Source organism: Antennarius striatus, chromosome 14, assembly GCF_040054535.1.
Source record: "Antennarius striatus isolate MH-2024 chromosome 14, ASM4005453v1, whole genome shotgun sequence".
Lineage (NCBI taxonomy): Eukaryota > Metazoa > Chordata > Actinopteri > Lophiiformes > Antennariidae > Antennarius > Antennarius striatus.
In genome coordinates this window covers 19,520,486-19,540,105 of record NC_090789.1, presented here as the reverse complement: position 1 = coordinate 19,540,105, position 19,620 = coordinate 19,520,486, and the positions used below count along the sequence as shown (strand labels likewise).

The 19,620-nt window shown below is 43.9% G+C and overlaps 1 protein-coding gene across 1 annotated transcript; it reads right to left on the bottom strand.

Moving 5' to 3' along the window:
- Positions 1-175: 175 nt before the first annotated feature.
- On the bottom strand, positions 176-18,009 carry LOC137607253 (asparagine synthetase [glutamine-hydrolyzing]-like). Its single transcript, XM_068332885.1, has 11 exons — positions 17,761-18,009; positions 15,464-15,701; positions 15,180-15,365; positions 14,990-15,091; positions 14,776-14,903; positions 12,806-12,932; positions 11,863-11,969; positions 5,250-5,350; positions 3,627-3,708; positions 3,364-3,519; positions 176-2,077 (listed from the first exon to the last, which is right to left on the bottom strand). The coding sequence occupies exons 1-11, from the start codon at positions 18,007-18,009 to the stop codon at positions 1,868-1,870; spliced, it is 1,686 nt and encodes a 561-aa protein (XP_068188986.1). The 3' UTR covers positions 176-1,867.
- Between the last annotated feature and the right edge of the window lie 1,611 nt (positions 18,010-19,620).

Below are 19,620 nucleotides of genomic sequence, written 5' to 3'. Positions count from 1 at the left end.
CTATGAACCTATTTATTAAAGTTTTTCACAAAACAGACCCACTTGTATAGTGTGTGTGTGTGCGTACACTATTCTTAACCACTCTTATATGTAGGACACAGTCTGCCCTGTGACAACATCAGATTACAGGATTTTAGGTGTTCATGAGACAAAAGGTGAAGAACAAAACAAGAGGTTAAATCAAAACTCTACCGTTTATTTAAGTCAACTCTTTAATCCAACAGACCAAAGAAGGAATCGGAGTCAGTATATGTCATTTCAACAACTACTTAGCCTCCAACAATTAATCAGATGTTTGCAAAAAAGAGAGAAGTATGCAACAACAGTGTAAATAGGTTAATACAACATGCTGGGTCTGTTGGGTTGGGTCTGAGGAAAACATTTGGTGTTAATATAGTGTTTTTGTTTGAGCTGGTTGTAGAACACAGCTAATGAATTATTTTTCCAATAATCTGATTTGTAACCTCCGAGCCCACCAGAATCACCCCCATCTCTCCATGTGCTGTGGACCTTCTCCTCCAAGCCCACCAGTACCACCACTCAACTATCCATCGGCTGGGGTCCTGCTTCCTTTCTTCCTCCGTGCCGCCATAAAGTCATCCACACAGCTGTAATTGTGCCTTGACTTTAGCAACCTTAACCATATTGATACTGTCTCTATCTGGTCTATCTGACCCTGTTCTTATCTTCCCTTGATTTCTTTTCCAACCAACAGATCAGGTGGATGGCCGCCCAAAAGAGTCTGGGTCCTGCCTGGAGTTTCTTCCTCATGGAGGGAGTTTTTCCCCGCCACTGTCGCCTATGGTCTGGAGGGTTCAGTTGGGTTTCTCTGTCTGTTAAAGCGCTTTGAAATGTCTGCTGCCATGATTAAGCGCTATATAAATAAAATTTGATTGATTGATTGATAATTTCACTGGTGGTCTTATAACTACAGGAGTTCCTTGAGATACAAGTGTCTCGACATATCAGTTTTTTGAGATATGACCCTTCGCGCTCTCCATATTTTTCTTCAAGATGTTAGTGAAATCCAAGATACGAGTCAGGAAACCACCACTAGTTGGCAGATGGATAAAACATCAGCTGAGACCAGACCTTTCCTACGTGTCGTCTGCAGAGTGAAGGCGTAGCTCGTGTATGCTAATGACTTTTGCATCTCTTTTCATATTTTATCACAAACCCTTATTACATCTTAGAAATATTGTCAGCTTCAGACAGTTTAACTGAGAAAGACTAGGAAATATGTCTATGACTAGTCACTAAGTCAAATTCTCTTTTAACTAGCTTTGCCTAAAATGCCACCAAATATTATAACTGAATACAGCCAAACTGGCAAATTGAATCATTCTTTCAAGATTAAAAATTTCCTTCCTCTTTGCTCTACTTGTATCACTAATCTCTTCAGGTTTTCTTTAATGCTTCCTTTCATGTTCTAGAACAGAACATCTGAGATTACCTTCTTTTGTCCAGAGCCACTCCTAAAGTAGTGGGTCCTTTCCTGACACTCGTCACCCTTCCAATAATTTTTATGAAGAGTCATCTAGCAGTTTTTGTGAAATCCCGCTAACAGACAAATGGATACCGAACAAAGTAAAAAACCCTTATTTAAGGTACTGAAAATAGAATTAATATCAAAGATAAAGCTTGTGATAAAATGTACATGTAGTTTGGAAAATGGAAAATGAAACCAGAACTACATTTGAGAAAAATGGAAAGAAACCAACAAACACACTAATTGAATATTTTACCTACATATTATTAGCAAATGCTGCATAGTGAAATAGTCAACTACACAAAGGTGAGTCTAATCTGAATTGCAGAAGTTACCCCTCCACTGTTCTAAGTCTAACAAAGCCCTACACGGTGTGAATTATTGCTCTTTCTCAGGCTTGTAAATCAACAACGTCCGCGCTGACGGGTCTGAAGCATTGATCCAGCGAGGCATCCAGAAATGGGAGAGCCACTTGTCTTGGCCTGGATAGTGCTTCTGAAACACCTGTCTGAAGTAGTAGGCCTCTTTGGTGCGTGGAGGGTTGTGAGGGAATGTCTGGTGAGCTCTTTCCATCTGGTCATCATTCACCTATGAGAATATACAGAGCAGGAGAGACACGAACATTAAGTCATCCCAGCTCATGTACCCTTTGCTATGACCTACCTGTGACCCACAACTCAGAACTGATCCCCAAACATCTTTGGAATTCCTCCCTTTGTCAAATGTAAATGGAGCACAAGTATCACATGGATCTGGTGCTGACAGCAGTGACAGCAGTAACAGTCATTGGTGATGTTTTATAAGTGACCAGTAGAAATGCCTGCAGGGGGCCACTGGGGCCCCTACCATTTCCAAACAGGACTCCTGGCTGCACAGCCAGTATTACCATGTGCTGCTCACACCTCAGTGGTAGCAGAATACATTAACAATGGTGTCAGAGCTCCTTGTGCCGACACATACTTGGACTTGTAAACGTGTTGTTTCCACACACACTCTCTATCCCCAACTGATGAAGACCCCTGGACTAGATCTTGAAAAGTCAACTGGACTCTATGGAAAACCTTGGAGATGTTTTGTTCTGGGAGTTCCCTGAAGAAGCTTCTTGGGTAAAAGGCAAGATGCCTTCAATTTTTTGCTACAAATCCACTTGACTTTTCTTCACAAGGAGGTCTACCATGACATGGAGGACTGAGAATCTTCACAGACCTTCTTGAACTGCAGTCGTGTTCAAGGACTAAACTGAGATTATTGCCTGTTGCCTGTTCCCTGATGAGGGATGTCCTTCCTCTTGAACTAAATACGAGTGGCCACAAGACTATCCACCATCATCCCCAGAGATTGACAGACGGGGACCCAGATGGAGTCCTGAGCAGGAATCACATGACTTGGCTCCTGGATATCCTGCCACTGATTGATGGCCAGCATCTGAGTTTCTGGTCCACAGTTGGCAGTCCAGATATTTGCATTTCACCCCTTTCTTTAGCATTTTTTTGCTAAGACTTGGTCGTGACTCGACCATTCCACAGTGCACGTCCGTTGGATTACAGGTGGTATTAAGATCTGTCCTCCTTTCTGCCTCCTCAACAATCTCCTGAAGAGAATTTGGGTGCAGCATAAAAAAAATTTTTGAGTCATTTTGACCGAGCTGTGGAATTGTGATTAACGTTCAACAAACAGCTCACTAAATTAGGTAATGATGTCATACCAAACACTATATGGAGTGTCTGCATTACAGAACAATTACATCATGGGTTTAGTCATTAATGAACCCTGAGCCTTTACATTAAATCTAGGGTTATATTAAATTTGAATTGAAAGAAAATTGAAATACCAGAGAACAAAAGATCCGTCACAAGTCTTCAACCATCACTTACCAGAGACTCGATGTGCTCCTGCAGGTAATTGTACCAGGACTTCTTCGGGGACATTATACCATCACTGAAGGCCTCTTTACGCCTCCACAGGATCTCATCAGGGATCAGGTTTGTATTTTCAAAGGTAGTCCTCAAAAGATACTTCTCCACTCCACGCTGGACACAGGACAACACTACTGAATACAACACTATTGTACTAATGTAATGGATGATCACTGTATTCAAAGAGCTCTGTGTAACACACACTCCTTAAATAAACTGACCCGAGGAACCCTCATCTCCTCAGGCAGAGAGAGGTAGTATGCACTTAATCTGTGGTCCAAGAAAGGCACCCTGAGCTCCAGTCTGAAAGAAATAAAGAATCATCACAATACAAGAAAAAATAAAAAGTTAAAAGGTGGTTCTTAAATGTGTATCAAAAATAGCTCACAGATCACATAATCAATACTATTAAAGAACAAGTATGATTATAGGACAGTAAATAATGGTTGTTTTCCACAGAACATCATTTCAACCCCTGACATCTGTGGTTAATAGTTAGTGGTTAATGGTTATTGGGTTCAATAGGCTCTATCATCACTGGAGTACGTTCATTTTTAATTTATATTTCATTTAATTTATATCCAAACCAACATTGATTTACTATCTTTTATTCCTCCAGAACTGATTATTTGAGTCTCATCAATCATGCTCTAGTTACAGTTAAAGGGACACTAAAGTTAATTTTAAGTGATATAAATTTGTTATTCATCATTATAAAAAAATAGAAGAAAAAATACATTTTATATGTATTTTATGTGTAGCATCATCCATTTGGTCAAAAAAGTTTAAAATCTGCGCCGCAGCTGCTTCCCCATTCAGTGGTCACGTGGGCGTCATACGTCACTGGCGCCCAACTTCGCTTGGCAGCCATAAGAAACAATGCAATCCACTCCAAAAGTATCATGGTTACCTGCGCGGTGAACGGTCGTGTCAACAGAACATCAAGAAAACACAAAGACAAGGACTTATCCTTCTTTAGAATACCTTCTGAGAAGCTAGGAAGGAGATGGAGAGCTCGGATGATTTTGTGGCCAGACCTTCTTGGGGAAAGATTGAGAAGTGCATGAAAGCTAATCTGCTACTTGTGGTTAATTACTATAAGGTGGAGATGCCATATAGTGCTAGAAAAGAAGAACTTAAGCAGACTCTGTGTGAAGGATTGGTAGAACAGGGTGTTCTACCTAAACCAACTGTTGAGGCAGCTGCTGGGGTGCGTGTAGGGCCGGAAGCGTTCCCTGAGCTGTCTGTGGAAAAATGACCACAGATCTCCGCATAGCCCTTCAAATAAAGGAGGTGGAGATCAGGAATAAACAGCTTGAGCTACAAGCCTTGCATCTCCGTATCAGGGCTCTTGAACAGGAAAGAGCCCCTGTAGCCTCCACCCCAGAGTTTCCCAATCAGAGTTTTGGTTCTGCTCCTGCTTTTGACGTTAGTACGCACATTATACTGGTCCCTCCATTTCGTGAGTCCGAAGTGGACTCTTATTTCAGTGCTTTTGAGGGGATAGCTACTGCTCTGAAATTGCCTGAGGAGTTCTGGTCACTTCTTCTCCAGTGTCAGCTTGTGGGGAAAGCTCAGGAAGTCTGTGCCAGTCTGTCAATTGAGGACAGTCTGAATTACGACATCTTGAAAAGGACTGTATTGAGGGCTTATGAGCTGGTACCCGAAGCATACAGACAAAAATTTAGAAACAGCGTTAAATCTGCCAACCACACGCACATCGAGTTTGCTTCTTGGGACTTGGGGAAGATGGGGCTCGCTCATGTTATGGCTCAGCCCCTCCTAGACGGAGCGTAACATTGGTATTGGTGCGTCCCAAATGAATGAATGAAATGTTACGTTACCCGTGTGCAGCAGTAGTGCGGTCAGCACGAAGGACATCAAACAGGTAGAGTTCTTTCAGCAGTCGAACACTGTCCTGTGCTGCCGCTTCGGGAGTCGGAGCCTGGAGGAGGAACACAACTCTGTTAGCACCTAGCTTCAATATAGTCCTTTATATTCTCTGAAGGTAATTTAGTACACTGAGAAAGGCAGGCTAATGGCATTTTTATTGAATGATCAGATGATTAAAATAATCTCCTCAGCTAAACCATCCTCCTGTCTGTTAGATCCAATTCCAACTAAACTCATCAAAGAAGCCCTACCTTTACTTAGCAACCACTTCCTTAATATAATTAACATGTCTTTATCTACTGGATATGTACCACGGTCCTCTAAAGTAGCTGTAATCAAGCCACTTCTCAAAAAACCTAACCTGGACCCTACTGTTCTAAATAATTATCGACCCATCTCAAATCTCCCGTTTTTATCTAAGATCTTGGAGAAAATAGTCGCTAATCAGTTTTGTGATTTCCTTAAATCCAACAGTTTATTAGAGAATTTCCAGTCAGGATTTAGGGAACATCATAGTACGGAAACAGCACTTGTCAAGGTTAGCAACGACCTTCTAACCGCTTCATACAGAGGACTTGTTTCTATACTGGTTCTCTTGGACCTTAGTACGGCGTTTGACACAATTGACCACAATATTCTTCTGGCCGACTGGACCAAACAATTGGTATTAAGGGATCAGCACTGATGTGGTTTAAGTCCTATTTAACTGACCGTTCCCAGTTTGTTCACGTTAATAACGACTCCTCCCAGTCCACTACAGTTAGCTATGGAGTTCCTCAAGGCTCGGTTCTTGGTCCAATACTGTTTATCTTATAAATACTTCCTCTGGGTAATTTGATAAGGAAACACTCCATCAACTTCCATTGTTATGCCGATGATACGCAATTATATCTCTCGATTAAACCTGATGAAGTCAGCCAGTTGTGCAAATTACAGGCGTGTATCAAAGGGATTAAAGATTGGATGACGAATAACTTTTTGCATCTCAATTCAGATAAAACTGAGGTCATTTTGCTCGGCCCAAAAACTGTTAGGGATGTAGTGCCAAGTGATGTAATAACGTTGGATGGCATCACGTTTGAGGCCAAAACCACTGCGAGGAACCTAGGTGTCATCTTTGATCAGGATCTCATTTAACACACACATTAAGCAGGTTTCTAGAACGGCCTTTTTCCATCTCCAAACATTGCTAAAATCAGGCATATTTTAAAACGGAGTGATGCAGAGAAATTAATCCACGCTTTCATTACTTCCAGACCAGATTACTGTAACGTTGTAACTGCCCCAAAAAGTCGGTGAAGACACTTCAACTAATCCAGAATGCTACTGCGCATGTTCTGACCAGGATCAGTGCCAGAGACCAGGTTCTGACCAGGACCAGTACCAGAGACCAGGTTCTGACCAGGACCAGTACCAGAGACCAGGTTCTGACCAGAACCAGTACCAGAGACCATATTTCTCCTGTGTTGCTTCTCTGCACTGGCTTCCTGTGAAAGCTAGGATAGATTTTAAAATACTCCTCCTCACTTCCAAAGCCCTTCGTGGCCAGGCACCGACCTATCTGAAGGAACTTTTAGTTCCTTATAATCCATCTAGAGCATTACGCTCTCAACATACTGGCCTACTGGTGGTTCCTAGAATTTACAAAAGTAGGACGGGGGCTAGAGCCTTTTGCTATCAAGCCCCTCTATTGTGGAACCACCCCCCTACCTCAGTTCGGGGGGCAGACACCCTCTCACTATTTAAGACTAGACTTAAAACTTTTCTTTTTCACAAATTTTACAATTAAGGCAACTTCGGCTACTACGTTTTTGTTTTTTTTGTTTTTTTCTTTTTTTATAGACCTACACTGCTGGAGACTCAACATCCAGAATCACTGAGTTCCTCTCTCCTCCCCCTTCTCTCCAACCATCTCTGTTACTCCTCCTACTCTCTGATCTCACTCTCCAAGTCTCCAATCACACCGTACTAACTCAACTTCTTCCCTGGAGTCTCTGTGCTTTATGTCCTCACAGGTTCTTCTCAGGTTCACCCCTCATCCACCCATCTGCTATGGACCTGCTCTTCCCATCCCACCAGTACCACCCCTAACCTAATCATCGGCTGGGGTCCGGCTTCCTTTTTTCCTCCGCGCCACCATACTGTTCCACCCCTCATCCACCCATCCGCTGTGGACCATCTGCTGTGGACCTACACCTCCCATCCACCAGTATCACCCCTCACCTATCCATCGACTGGGGTCCTGCTGCCTCTCTTCCTTGGTGTCATCATACTGTTCCACCCCTCATCCACCCATCTGCTGTGGACCCTTCCTCTATGGACCTGCACCTCCAAGCCCACCAGTAACACCCCTCATTTATCCATCAGCTGGGGTCCTGCTTCCTTTCTTCCTCCGTGCCGCCATACAGTCATCCACGCAGCTGTAATTGTGCCTCGACTTTAGCAACCTTAACCATATTGACACTGACTCTATCTGGTCTATCTGCCACTCTCTCTCTCTCTCTCTGACCCTGTTCTTATCTTCCTTTGATTTCTTTTCCACCCAACCGGTCGAGGCGGATGGCCGCACAAAAGAGTCTGGGTCCTGCCCGGAGTTTCTTCCTCATCGAGGGAGTTTTTCCCCGCCACTGTCGCTTACGCTTGCTCTGGAGGGTTCAGTTGGGTTTCTCTGTCTGTTAAAGCGCTTTGAAATGTCTGCTGTCATGATTAAGCGCTATATAAATAAAACTTGACTTCTTTTGGAGATACAATCTAGACTGTTAACTGGCAACATATCGGCAACACATTTTGATAAACAAGTACCGCAGTTTCCAACTAGAACCAATGCGATCACAGACTGCAACATCCCACGACAACCCCTGAATTCAAAATTTTACCCTGACCTACTTGCATCAAAGTTAGTGCTCTGACCTACTGTCATTGATCGAAGCACTAGCTTTGATCTATGGTCTTACTCACACTGACCTTCTCCCTCGTCTTTCTATGTTATCCGGTTCCTGAGTGTACAAAAGTTGAAATTTGACCTTAACCTACTTTTCTCAAGGTCAAGGTCATCATCTCATTTTCATCTCCTTTGCTGCTTGGGTGATGTGCTTTTGGTTTCATCTTTCTATCTGCAACGGTTGTGAACAACAAACAAACACACGAACACTGACAATCACAATACATCACCGCTTTGAAGCGGTGTGTAATAATTGATGCAATAATATAAGTTCCTTCCTATAAGAAGAAGTAACTGTTTTAATAATGAAGTCAAGAAATCAATGCTCAAACATGGAATATAATAACGACGCATCACTGCATCACGTTCAATGTAGCAGCAAGAGGACACAAGCCAGTGTCTTATTGTGCTGGTCCCAAGCCCGGATAAATACAGAGGGTTGCGTCAGGAAGGGCATCCGGCGTAAAACTTTTGCCAAATCAAAGATGTGAATCAAACCTATGACTTCCATACCGGATCGGTCGAGGCCCGGGTTAACAACGACCGCCATCGGCGCTGTTGACCTACAGGGCGCCGGTGGAAATTGGTCTACTGTTGGTCGAAGAAGGAGAGGAGGAAAGTGCGTTCGCTCGAAGAAAGAGAACAGGAACACCAAGAGTATAGGACTGAGAGTAGGGACGTTGAATGTTGGAACTATGACAGGAAAAGGTAGAGAGTTGGTTGACATGATGCAGAGAAGGAAGGTAGACATACTGTGTGTCAAGGAGACCAGATGGAAAGGTAGCAAGGCTAGAAGTTTAGGAGCAGGGTTCATGTTGTTCTGTGATGGTGTAGATAGGAAGAGAAATGGAGTAGGAGTTATCTTGAAGGAGGTGTTTGTCAGGAATGTCCTGGAGGTAAAAAGAGTGTCAGATAGAGTGACGAGTCTGAAGCTAGAAATAGAAGGTGTGATGTTCAATGTAGTTAGCGGGTATGCTCCACAGGTAGGATGTAAGCTGGAGGAGAAGGAGAAATTCTGTTTGGACTTTGATGAAGTGATGCAGAGCATGCCTAGAAGTGAGAAAGTTGTCATTGGTGCAGACTTCAATGGACATGTTGGTGCAGGAAACAGAGGTGATGAGGAGGTGATGGGCAGGTTTGGTATCCAGGAGAGGAACGCAGAAGGACAGATGGTAGCTGACTTTGGAAAAAGGATGGAAATGGCTGTAGTGAATACTTTCTTCCAGAAGAGGAAGGAACATAGGGTGACCTATAAGAGTGGTGGTAGGAGCACACAGGTAGACTACATCTTGTGTAGACGGTGTAACCTGAAAGAGATCAGTGACTGCAAAGTAGTGGTACGTGAGAGTGTAGCCAAACAGCATAGGATGGTGGTGTGTAGGATGACTCTGGTGGTGAGGAAGATCAAGAGGGCAAAGGCAGAGCAGAAGACGAAATGGTGGGAGCTGAAAAAGGAAAAGTGTTGCATGACTTTTAGGAAGGAATTAAGACAGGCTCTGGGTGGTCAGGAGGTGCTTCCAGATGAGTGGACAACTACAGCTAATGTGATCAGGGAGACAGGTAGGAGAGTACTTGGTGTGTCATCTGGAAGGAAAGTAGATAAGGAGACTTGGTGGTGGAATGAGGAGGTACAGGAGTGTATACAGAGAAAGAGGTTAGCCAAGAGGAAGTGGGACACTGAGAGGACTGAGGAGAGTAGACAGGAGTACAGGGACATGCAGCGTAAGGTGAAGGTAGAGGTAGCAAAGGCCAAACAAGAAGCTTATGATGACTTGTATGCTAGGTTGGACAGTAAGGAGGGAGAGACTGATCTATACCGGTTGGCAAGACAGAGAGACAGAGATGGGAAGGACGTGCAGCAGGTTAGGGTGATTAAGGATAGGGATGGAAGTCTATTGACAGGTGCCAGTAGTGTGATGGGAAGATGGAAAGAGTACTTTGAAGAGTTGATGAACGTGGAAAATGAGAGAGAACAAAGACTAGAAGAGGTGACTCTTGTGGACCAGGAGGTAGCAAAGATTAGTCAGGATGAAGTGAGGAGGGCATTGAAGAGGATGAAGAGTGGAAAGGCAGTCGGTCCTGATGATATACCTGTAGAGGTATGGAAGTGTCTAGGAGAGGTGGCAGTAGAGTTTCTGACTGGGTTGTTCAACAGGATCTTAGATAGTGAGAAGATGCCTGAGGAATGGAGGAGAAGTGTGCTGGTGCCCATTTTTAGGAACAAGGGAGATGTGCAGAGTTGTGGCAACTACAGAGGAATAAAGCTGATGAGCCATACAATGAAGTTATGGGAAAGAGTAGTGGAAGCTAGACTAAGGGCAGAAGTGAACATTTGTGAGCAGCAGTATGATTTCATGCCAAAAAAGAGTACTACAGATGCAGTATTTGCTTTGAGGATGTTGATAGAGAAGCACAGAGAAGGCCAGAGGGAGCTGCATTGTGTTTTTGTAGATCTGGAGAAAGCTGATGACAGGGTGTCCAGAGAGGAACTGTGGTATTGTATGACGAAGTCTGGAGTGTCAGAGAAGTATGTTAGAGCGGTGCAGGACATGTATGAGGACTGTAAGACAGTGGTGAGGTGTGCTGTAGGTGTGACAGAGGAGTTCAGGGTGGAGGTGGGACTGCATCAGGGATCAGCTCTGAGCCCCTTCTGGTTGCTATGGTGATGGACAGGCTGACAGACGAGGTTAGACAGGAATCTCCATGGACCATGATGTTTGCAGATGACATTGTGATTTGTAGTGAGAGCAGGGAACAGGTGGAGGAGAAGCTAGAGAGGTGGAGGTTTTTCCTGGAAAGGAGAGGAATGAAGGTTAGCCGCAGTAAGACAGAGTACATGTGTGTGAATGAGAGGGACCCAAGTGGAAGAGTGAGGTTATAGGGAGAAGAGATCAAGAAGGTGGAGGATTTGAAGTACTTAGGGTCAACAGTCCAGAGCAATGGAGAGTGTGGAAAAGAGGTGAAGAAGCGTGTCCAGGCAGGATGGAACGGGTGGAGGAAAGTGTCAGGTGTGATGTGTGATAGAAGAGTTTCAGCTAAAATGAAAGGAAAGGTGTACAAAACTGTGGTGAGACCAGCGATGTTGTTTGGTCTAGAGACAGTGTCACTGAGGAAAAGACAGGAGACAGAGCTGGAGGTAGCAGAGATGAAGATGCTGAGGTTCTCTCTGGGAGTGACCAGGATGGATAGGATCAGGAATGAGTCCATCAGAGGGACAGCACATGTTAGAGGTTCTGCAGATAAAGTCAGAGAGGCCAGACTGAGATGGTTTGGACATGTCCAGAGGAGAGATAGTGAATATATTGGTAGAAGGATGCTGAGTTCTGAACTGCCAGGCAGGAGGCCTAGAGGAAGACCAAAGAGGAGGTGTATGGATGTAGTGAAAGAGGACATGAAGGTAGTTGGTGTGAGAGAAGAGGATTCAAAGCACATGGCTAGCTGGAGGAAATTGATTCGCTGTGGCGACCCCTGAAGGGTCAAAGGCCCCTGAAGGGTCAAAGGCTTGATCTCACCGGCTTAGGAGAGGTAATGATCTTTACAAAATGTAACATGAACAGCCATTAGCTAAATATACAGTAAGTGGTGGTTTGAGAGCTTCATTAGTCTTTAGTATTTGGACTTGCCTTGTGGAAGTAAATGTATCCCTGAGTCAGCTCATCAGAACCCTCTCCAGAGAAGATGACCACGCTGTCAGAATTCTCCCTGATATACTTTGATATCAAGTACATCCCTGCAATGGAAGAAAAAGACACAGGTGACAAAGTCAGAATCAGAATCATCATTTTAACAGTGACTGTCTTGTTTTTTGGCATTACACACAATGTTTGTGAAGCGGGACTTCACTATTCACAAAAAATTAGGTTATATTTGGTTCATGTGAAACATAAAAAGTTCACAATAGAGTGAAATATCATGGAAGTAAGACATTTAAGCAGACGCATGCAATGGTGATCTCCTCTTCTCAAACAACAGTGGTGGGGATACCACAAAAAAAAAAGTCAATGTCTCAATTACTTGTCATAAGTAGTTTCTAGTTTGGGATCAATCTAGCTATCGATCTATCTAGGTGCCCTTGAGCATCAATTATAGATTGATAATGACTGGACTTATTGTCTGCATGAGGCATGGTATCCCACGCCTTGAAGGGTGGACCTCAGATCGCTGAGGTCCTGGGGTACCAAATTACACGGTAGCTCAGCTGATCCTGTAGGCCACTCCATTGGAGGTACCCAAGGCGCAAACAGTCGTTTCCTAATGATGAGCTGGAGCACTAATGAGCAGACACACCTGCCTGAAAGGTGCAACACTTCTTCTGTGTGCATTCATTAAAATAAAATATTTCTGCATATGCATACATCTTTAAAAAAGTTGCCGAACAGTACTTGCTGGTTAACTGAAAACAGCACTTAAATATGTCTGAAAATATTTTTATGATCCAAACTGTAATAATAATAAACTGGTTAAATTTGGCAGTTTCCTTAATGAACAGAATATCTTTCATTACATCATCTGGAACTACCTGTCACAGGTAAGTGATGCACCTACAGGTGACACAGCCAGACTCACCAACAGAGGCATGTATGGTACCGATGTCATAGGTCTCCAGGTGAAAGATGACGTCCTCTACAGCTTGGATACCTTCTTCTGGACTGAAGTTGACCTCATGGTGTTCACTGCCGATGTGAGCTGCAACCTGCAAACACAACCCGTCTGAATGAAAACAAACCAAACTGAGTGGGAAAAAAGCCGTGCCTCACCCATGGAAACAATTGCCTCCATTGAGGTACAAATGTTCAGAGTTTTGCTGGATTTCACTTGTCTTCTTCTGCGTCTTTATCTGTACAGCCCACAGTAACATCTGTCTCTCTTCATTAACTTTTGTTTGTTTGTTATTCAAGAAAGCACTCATTGTCACTTGGTTTTTCTCCAGCTTTTGCATCTTCTCCGGAGACAAAGTGATAATGTCAGACTAACTCCTCTCTCACTGCAGCGTGTAAAATGAGCGGACATCGTGTTGCTGTTTGGTCGATTTTAAAGGGGTCTTATGATGAAAATCACACTTTTTCAGGTCTCTACATATATATATTGGCCCTCCCTAACCGAACAACTCCTAGAATCAGCTAAACAAACACTTCCTGCATCAATAGATGGTCATTTGTGGCATAAATTAGGTCATAAATGGCGCTCTGTCATTGGACAGAGTGACTGACGATATTGATATTGTGTGTGTGTGTGTGTGTGTGTGTGTGTGTGTGTGTGTGTGTGTGTGTGTGTGTGTGTGTGTGTGTGTGTGTGTGTGTGTGTGTGTGTGTGTGTATTACCAGCATCACAGCGAACACATAACCAGTTGTACATTAATTACTAATTTTTTGGTGAATGAAAGCAGCTTTTGCTCTTCTAAGTGATCGGAGAGCTGCGTGTATCCACACACACACACAGACACACAGACACACAGACACACACACACACACACACACACACACACACACACACAAGAATACACAAGAGAAAAACTTGGTCTTACCAGTAAAATCCCATGTTGTATTAGTTTGTGTTAGCTTAGCTCCCGTGTTTTCCACGATCTCTCATTGTACATGATGATTGTTGGAAAACACAGATTTAATTACCTCACCAGCAGGTCTCATCGTGTTTACACAATGAGCCACGAGTCTTTGTTCAGCAAAGACTGAGGAACACGAGGAAGCAGGTCCACGCTTAACACCGAAAAATCAACCGTTATATCATGAAAAATAAAAGTGTAAAACTCAAACACGTAGCAGCGAAGTTACTGAAAGTTAAAAAAGTTATGCCAAATGATCGATTTATAATGCAGGCACGTTGAAGTGGTGCAAGTAAACATACACACATGAACGTGGGGGGAGGGAGGGGTTGATTGAGGCAGCTCAGAGGGGGAAGGAGATAGAGAGCTGAGAACTACGCCCATAAAAACAGAGCTTTTGAGAGTGGAAGAGAATTTACCAATATTAATCATATTTTAATATAATAATCATATATTTAATCATATGTTTAATTGAGGACCAGGGATCAGTTTGGGGCAAGACATTTCAAATACAGCGTAGTTGTACACTTTGCAGCTGAATGACATGAATTAAAAAAAGTATAATATTGGACCTTTGATAAGACTGAATCACGCAGGTGAGTCTCGTGAAGAGAAATTCGCACGAGATCATAACAAAATGGTGATTTCCGGGTTTGAAATATAAGTGGAGAAAAGGATAAATTGTGAATATTTTTGTTGAATGGAAGTGCATTTTTTCCCAATATTATATTGAGTATAGAGGTAGCATCGATTTCTTTTTATTGTAAGTACAGTATTTTGTACACTATAAGGCACATTGTCGGTTTTTGAGAAAATTAAAGGCTTTTAGGTGTACCTTATAGTGCAGAAAATACTGTATTTAAAGCTTGCATTCCAGGGACGGATGTTGTCTGTTGATCCTGTGTCCCTGTCAAAAAATGGGCATCAAAGATGCAAGGTTGTACACTAGTGAGAACACTGCACTAGAACAACCAACCTTCCGTGCGGCCAGAAGGTCTGGACTATCGTCTGCTCCAATAGAGAAGGTCTGAATAGGATACTGCAGCTTCTCCTCTTTAGCCAGCTTCACCAGTGTAGCAGCAACCAAACTGGAATCCAGACCTCCTGAGAATCAGAAACACAAGTCAAATTAAACCCCAAGAATTAAACCTCTGAAGACATAAATACTAATGAGAGACTTGGGTTCTTACCTGATAGAAGACAACCAATTTTCCTTTGAGCCATGAGGCGTTTCTTTACAGCATTCTCAAACAAGGTTCTAATATTCATTTTCACTGTTTCCTCATCAAAACCTGTGGAGACATCAGTTTTGAAAAAATGTTATACAAATAATTACCAAATTATTGAATGAGCGTGAATCAAATATAAAAAGTTTTATACCTGTAGGCAGTCTCTCCACAGTGTCATAGATGGCATGAGCAGGCTCCTTGGTGCAGCAATGGAACTGCTTCATTTCAATGGACTGAACTTTACCAGTTGGCTTCAACTCAAAGGTCTCAAAGTGTCCAGGGAGAAGGTGGACGATGTCAGCAGGAGTGGCCATTGCATGGGAAAGTTGTGTAAGTCCTTTTTGTGGGAAGAAAAATAAATTGAGCAATGCAAAAACATTCTTGCAAGATTAGTAATGACCCAGATTAAGGGAGATTAATCAACCCTCTTGTTACCTTTGGCTTCCGAACAAACTGCGAGGAATCCATCGTCTGTAAGGAGTTTGAACAAAGGCCGGACACCATAAGTGTCTCTTCCCAGAAAGACTTTTCTGTTGGAAGTGTCCAGAAGAATAAAAGCAAAGACACCATCAAGGAGGGAAGCCATCTTCTGGATGCCAAAGCGGTGGTACAGATGCAGGATAATCTCACCATCCACTTGAGTCTGGAAATCAAACTCAAACTGCTCCTTCAACTGGATTAAAGTAGAAGAAGAAGCACTGAATGAGTTTCCTGGTTTCTTCTCGTCAAAGTTCATATCTCAATTACTAATACCAGATTAGATTAAAAATACAGAAATGCTTCATGTCCCTAGAGCTAGCCTCTTTGTCTGGGGATTGGGCCGTCGAGTCCCATTCTGACGACTGCCACCCAATCCACACTGCACCCATCCCCTACAGTTTCTTTGGCGGGTGGTGAGTCCACCGGTGGTTGGGCCCACGTCGTCCTTTCGGGCAGAGGCCCGGCCACCAGGCGCTCGCATACGAGCCCCAACCTTGGGCCTGGCTCCAGGGTGGGACCCTGGTTGTGCCATACCGGGCGATGTCACGGTCCTTGATTTTTCTTTCATCATAGGGGTTTTTGTACTGCTCTTCGTCTGGCCCATCATCCAGGACCTGTTTGCCAAGGGAGACCCTAGCAGGAGCATAAAGCCCCTGGCAACAGGGGATCAATCGGGCACTCAAACTCCCCCACCACAATAAGGTGGCAGGGACCAAATAAGGGATAAATAAGGGCAGATAAAGCACCAAAGAATCTCTGCTTTTTGCAGACAATGTTGTCCTGTTGGCCTCATCAAACCTGGACCTTCAGCTGCACTGGGACGGTTTGTAGCTGTGTGACGCGACTGGGATGAGGATCAGCACCTCTAAATCCGAGTCCATGGTTCTCGACCGGAAAAGGGTGGTGTGCCCTCTTCAGGTTGGTGGAGAGTCTTTGCCCCAAGTGGAGGAGTTTAAGTATCTTGGGGTCTTGTTCACGAGTGAGGGAAGGATGGAACGTGAGATTGACAGACGGATCAGTGCAGCTTCTGCAGTGATGCAGTCGCTGTATAGGTCTCTCGTGGTGAAGAAGGAGCTTAGCCGCAAGACTAAGCTCTCAATTTACCGGTCAATCTACGTTCCTACTCTCACCTATGGTCATGAGCTTTGGGTCATGACTGAAAGGACAAGACCCCGGATACAAGCGGCTGAAATGAGTTTCATCCTTAGTGTGGGTGGGTGCACCCTTAGAGATAGGGTGAGGAGCTCAGTCACCAGGAAGGAGCTCGGAGTAGAGCTGCTGCTCTACCGCCTCGAGCGGAGCCAGCTGAGGTGGCTCAGGCATCTGTTCAGGATGCCTCCTGGATGCCTCCCTGGGGAGGTTTTCTGGGCATGTCCTACCGGGAGACCTCGAGGAAAACCGAGGACATGCTGGAGGGACTATGTGGGCTGGCCTGGGAACACCTCCCCCTGGGGAGCTGGAAGAGGTGTCTGGGGACAGGGAAGTATGGGCATTCCTGTTGAGACTGTTGCCCCCGATGGATGGATGAAATGCTTCAATTAAACAGCACAACAACTAAAATATTTAAACACTACATTGTGATATAAGATTCTGTCTGACTTACAGTGGAATGAAGAACAGACTGACAATGACTTTTCGACAAACAGCCTTTAAGCAAAACAAATTGAATTAAACAAATTAAAGTACATGGGCGGCACAGTGGCGCGGTGGGTAGCGCTGTCTCCGCCCAGCAAAGCGGTTCTGGGTGCGAGTTCCACTCTGTGTGGAATTTACATGTTCACCGTGTGTCTGTGTGGGTTCTCTCCGGGTTCTCCAGCTTCCTCCCACCTCCAAAAACCATACACTTCAGGTTAATTGGACGGTCCCAAATTGCCGGTAGGACTGCCTATTTGTCTGTGTATACATGTGGCTCGATAAGTACACTGGCGTCACGTCCGGAGTGTCCCGTCTCACAGCCCTAGGCAGCTTTTATAGGCTCCAGCACTCTGTGACCCGCGACAGGGGATGAAGTGGGTTTAGAAAATTAATGAATGAAAAAACATGTTGTCTCGAATATGGTCGAGAGTCCCAGTGAATTAATGTATGTGTAAATCTGTGATCCTGAAGCAAGGTATGGCTTAAGACACAGGGGTAGCGTAGTTAGTAATGTAAGTCATCCCTCATTTCTCGCGGTTAATGCATTCCAGGATCACCCACAAAAAACAAAATTCCTCAAAATGAATTGAACATCTGCACAAGACATCTGGTCTTACCGTCACATGGTTGTAAATCTCTCCATTGTAGCAGAGCCACAAGAAGGGGAACCTGTTGATTCTCAAGGGCTGCATTCCATATAGCTGGTCCACAATGGCCAACCGGTGGAAGCCAAAACAGCAGTTGGTGAAGCCATTAACGTTCTCAAAGCGAAAGGCGTCTGGGCCACGGTGAGCAATCTTCATGGCACTGGTGCACTGAACTGACAGGCACTCATCACTACCGAACAAAGCCCAGATACCACACATGTCTCAGCTGGGGACACAGAAAACAGACACGCAAAAGGATTTAGGGTGCAGGTCACTACTACTCACTGAAATGGAAAATAACTGAGGCTTCGACATAAAACAAGCAGCATTTCCACATCAACATGTTAACCTTTGTTTAATATTTTGTTGTTGTGCAGTTAGATTATTCCAAATCTTAAGACAATATTTAAAACTAGAGAAACATATTTTATTCAATTGTCAGAATCTACTGATTACACATATTAAGATTTGAATCTGTTTCAAATGTGTTGAATTATTGTAATTCATTCATTTAAAACTCATTCTTTATTTTCTAAAGCCACAGGGAGCCGTGTCAGAGGAATCAAAGAGCTGGGGCCACAGGTTGCCTTCTCCCGGTATGGATCTAGTGTTGTCAGGTGTGTTGGCTTGAAAAAAAAAGTTTAAAAAATATATTTAAAAAATTGTTTTGCATGAAATTAACCACGCGAACACAAAGCAGAACCCACGTGACCGGAGCTCAGCTGCTCACCTGGTTCTCCTGACGGGATCTGATGAAGGTCTTGATGAAGTGGAGGCGATGAGGATCCCGCTGCTGCTGCTCGGAAGACTCAGCTTGACAGGCAGCCTTCAAAATATCCAAATGTGATCTGGCAACGACGTTGAAGTCATCGTTCAGTGTGTGTAATGTGTGAGGTCATATAATTACACATAAGTACACACAAGAGTTAAAAGTTAAAAGTGTTTTTGTGTTTATAGTGTTCATCAAGTAAACAGGAGATTTTCGGCGCCCAGAGTGGAGTCGCTTTCTCAGCCAATCGTGACGCCGTGGCTCATGGTGTAAACACAATGACTGACTGACCTGAGACCAGGGAAGGATTTGTGGAGAAAAAACAAAGTATGAGCACATGGGATAGAAATCAGTGGAGACAAGAAGACGAGAGACGGTAGTTAAAGCCAGTACAGAGTTTGCTTGCCAACAATACCGGGGAGCGAAGCTAACATGGTCTCTGCCTGCGTTCAGACTGCAGGCATATCAGATTCCCATCAGATTTCCTTCCATATCGGATTTTTCGAGCTGACTGTTCACACTGTTTTTAGCAAGTGTCCAAATGTGATCTGGCTCTGTTCAGACTGGGCCACATTATCAGCCGATCTGACAGGTTATGGTAACAACGACTTTGAGGCATTGAGCTATTCAGTGTGTAACGAGTGAGGTCATGTAATTGCAACAACAACAAAGACAACGAACATGAAGTTTTGTTACCTTAGCGTGTTGGCGGTAATGCTGTCTGGTAGAGGTGGACAAAATCTCACACACCAGATATTGTCAACTTCTTCCATTTTTTACTGCTCCATAATGAACGACGCTCTTCCTTCTGTTGCCGATATGACATCATGGTCCTCCACATCCGATCAGAGTGTTGAGACTGAGACGCATCCGTCCACATCCGATATGAAACTACCTCCCGAATGTGGTTTCAATCATTCCGCAAAAATCGGATATCATGTGGTATGGGACTGTTCAGACTACAAAAGAGACATCCGACATCAGTCTTGATGGGCTAAACATCGGATATAGGCGACCAGTCTGAAGTTGTGACCAGCGTTCTCTAGATGTTCTACCAGTCT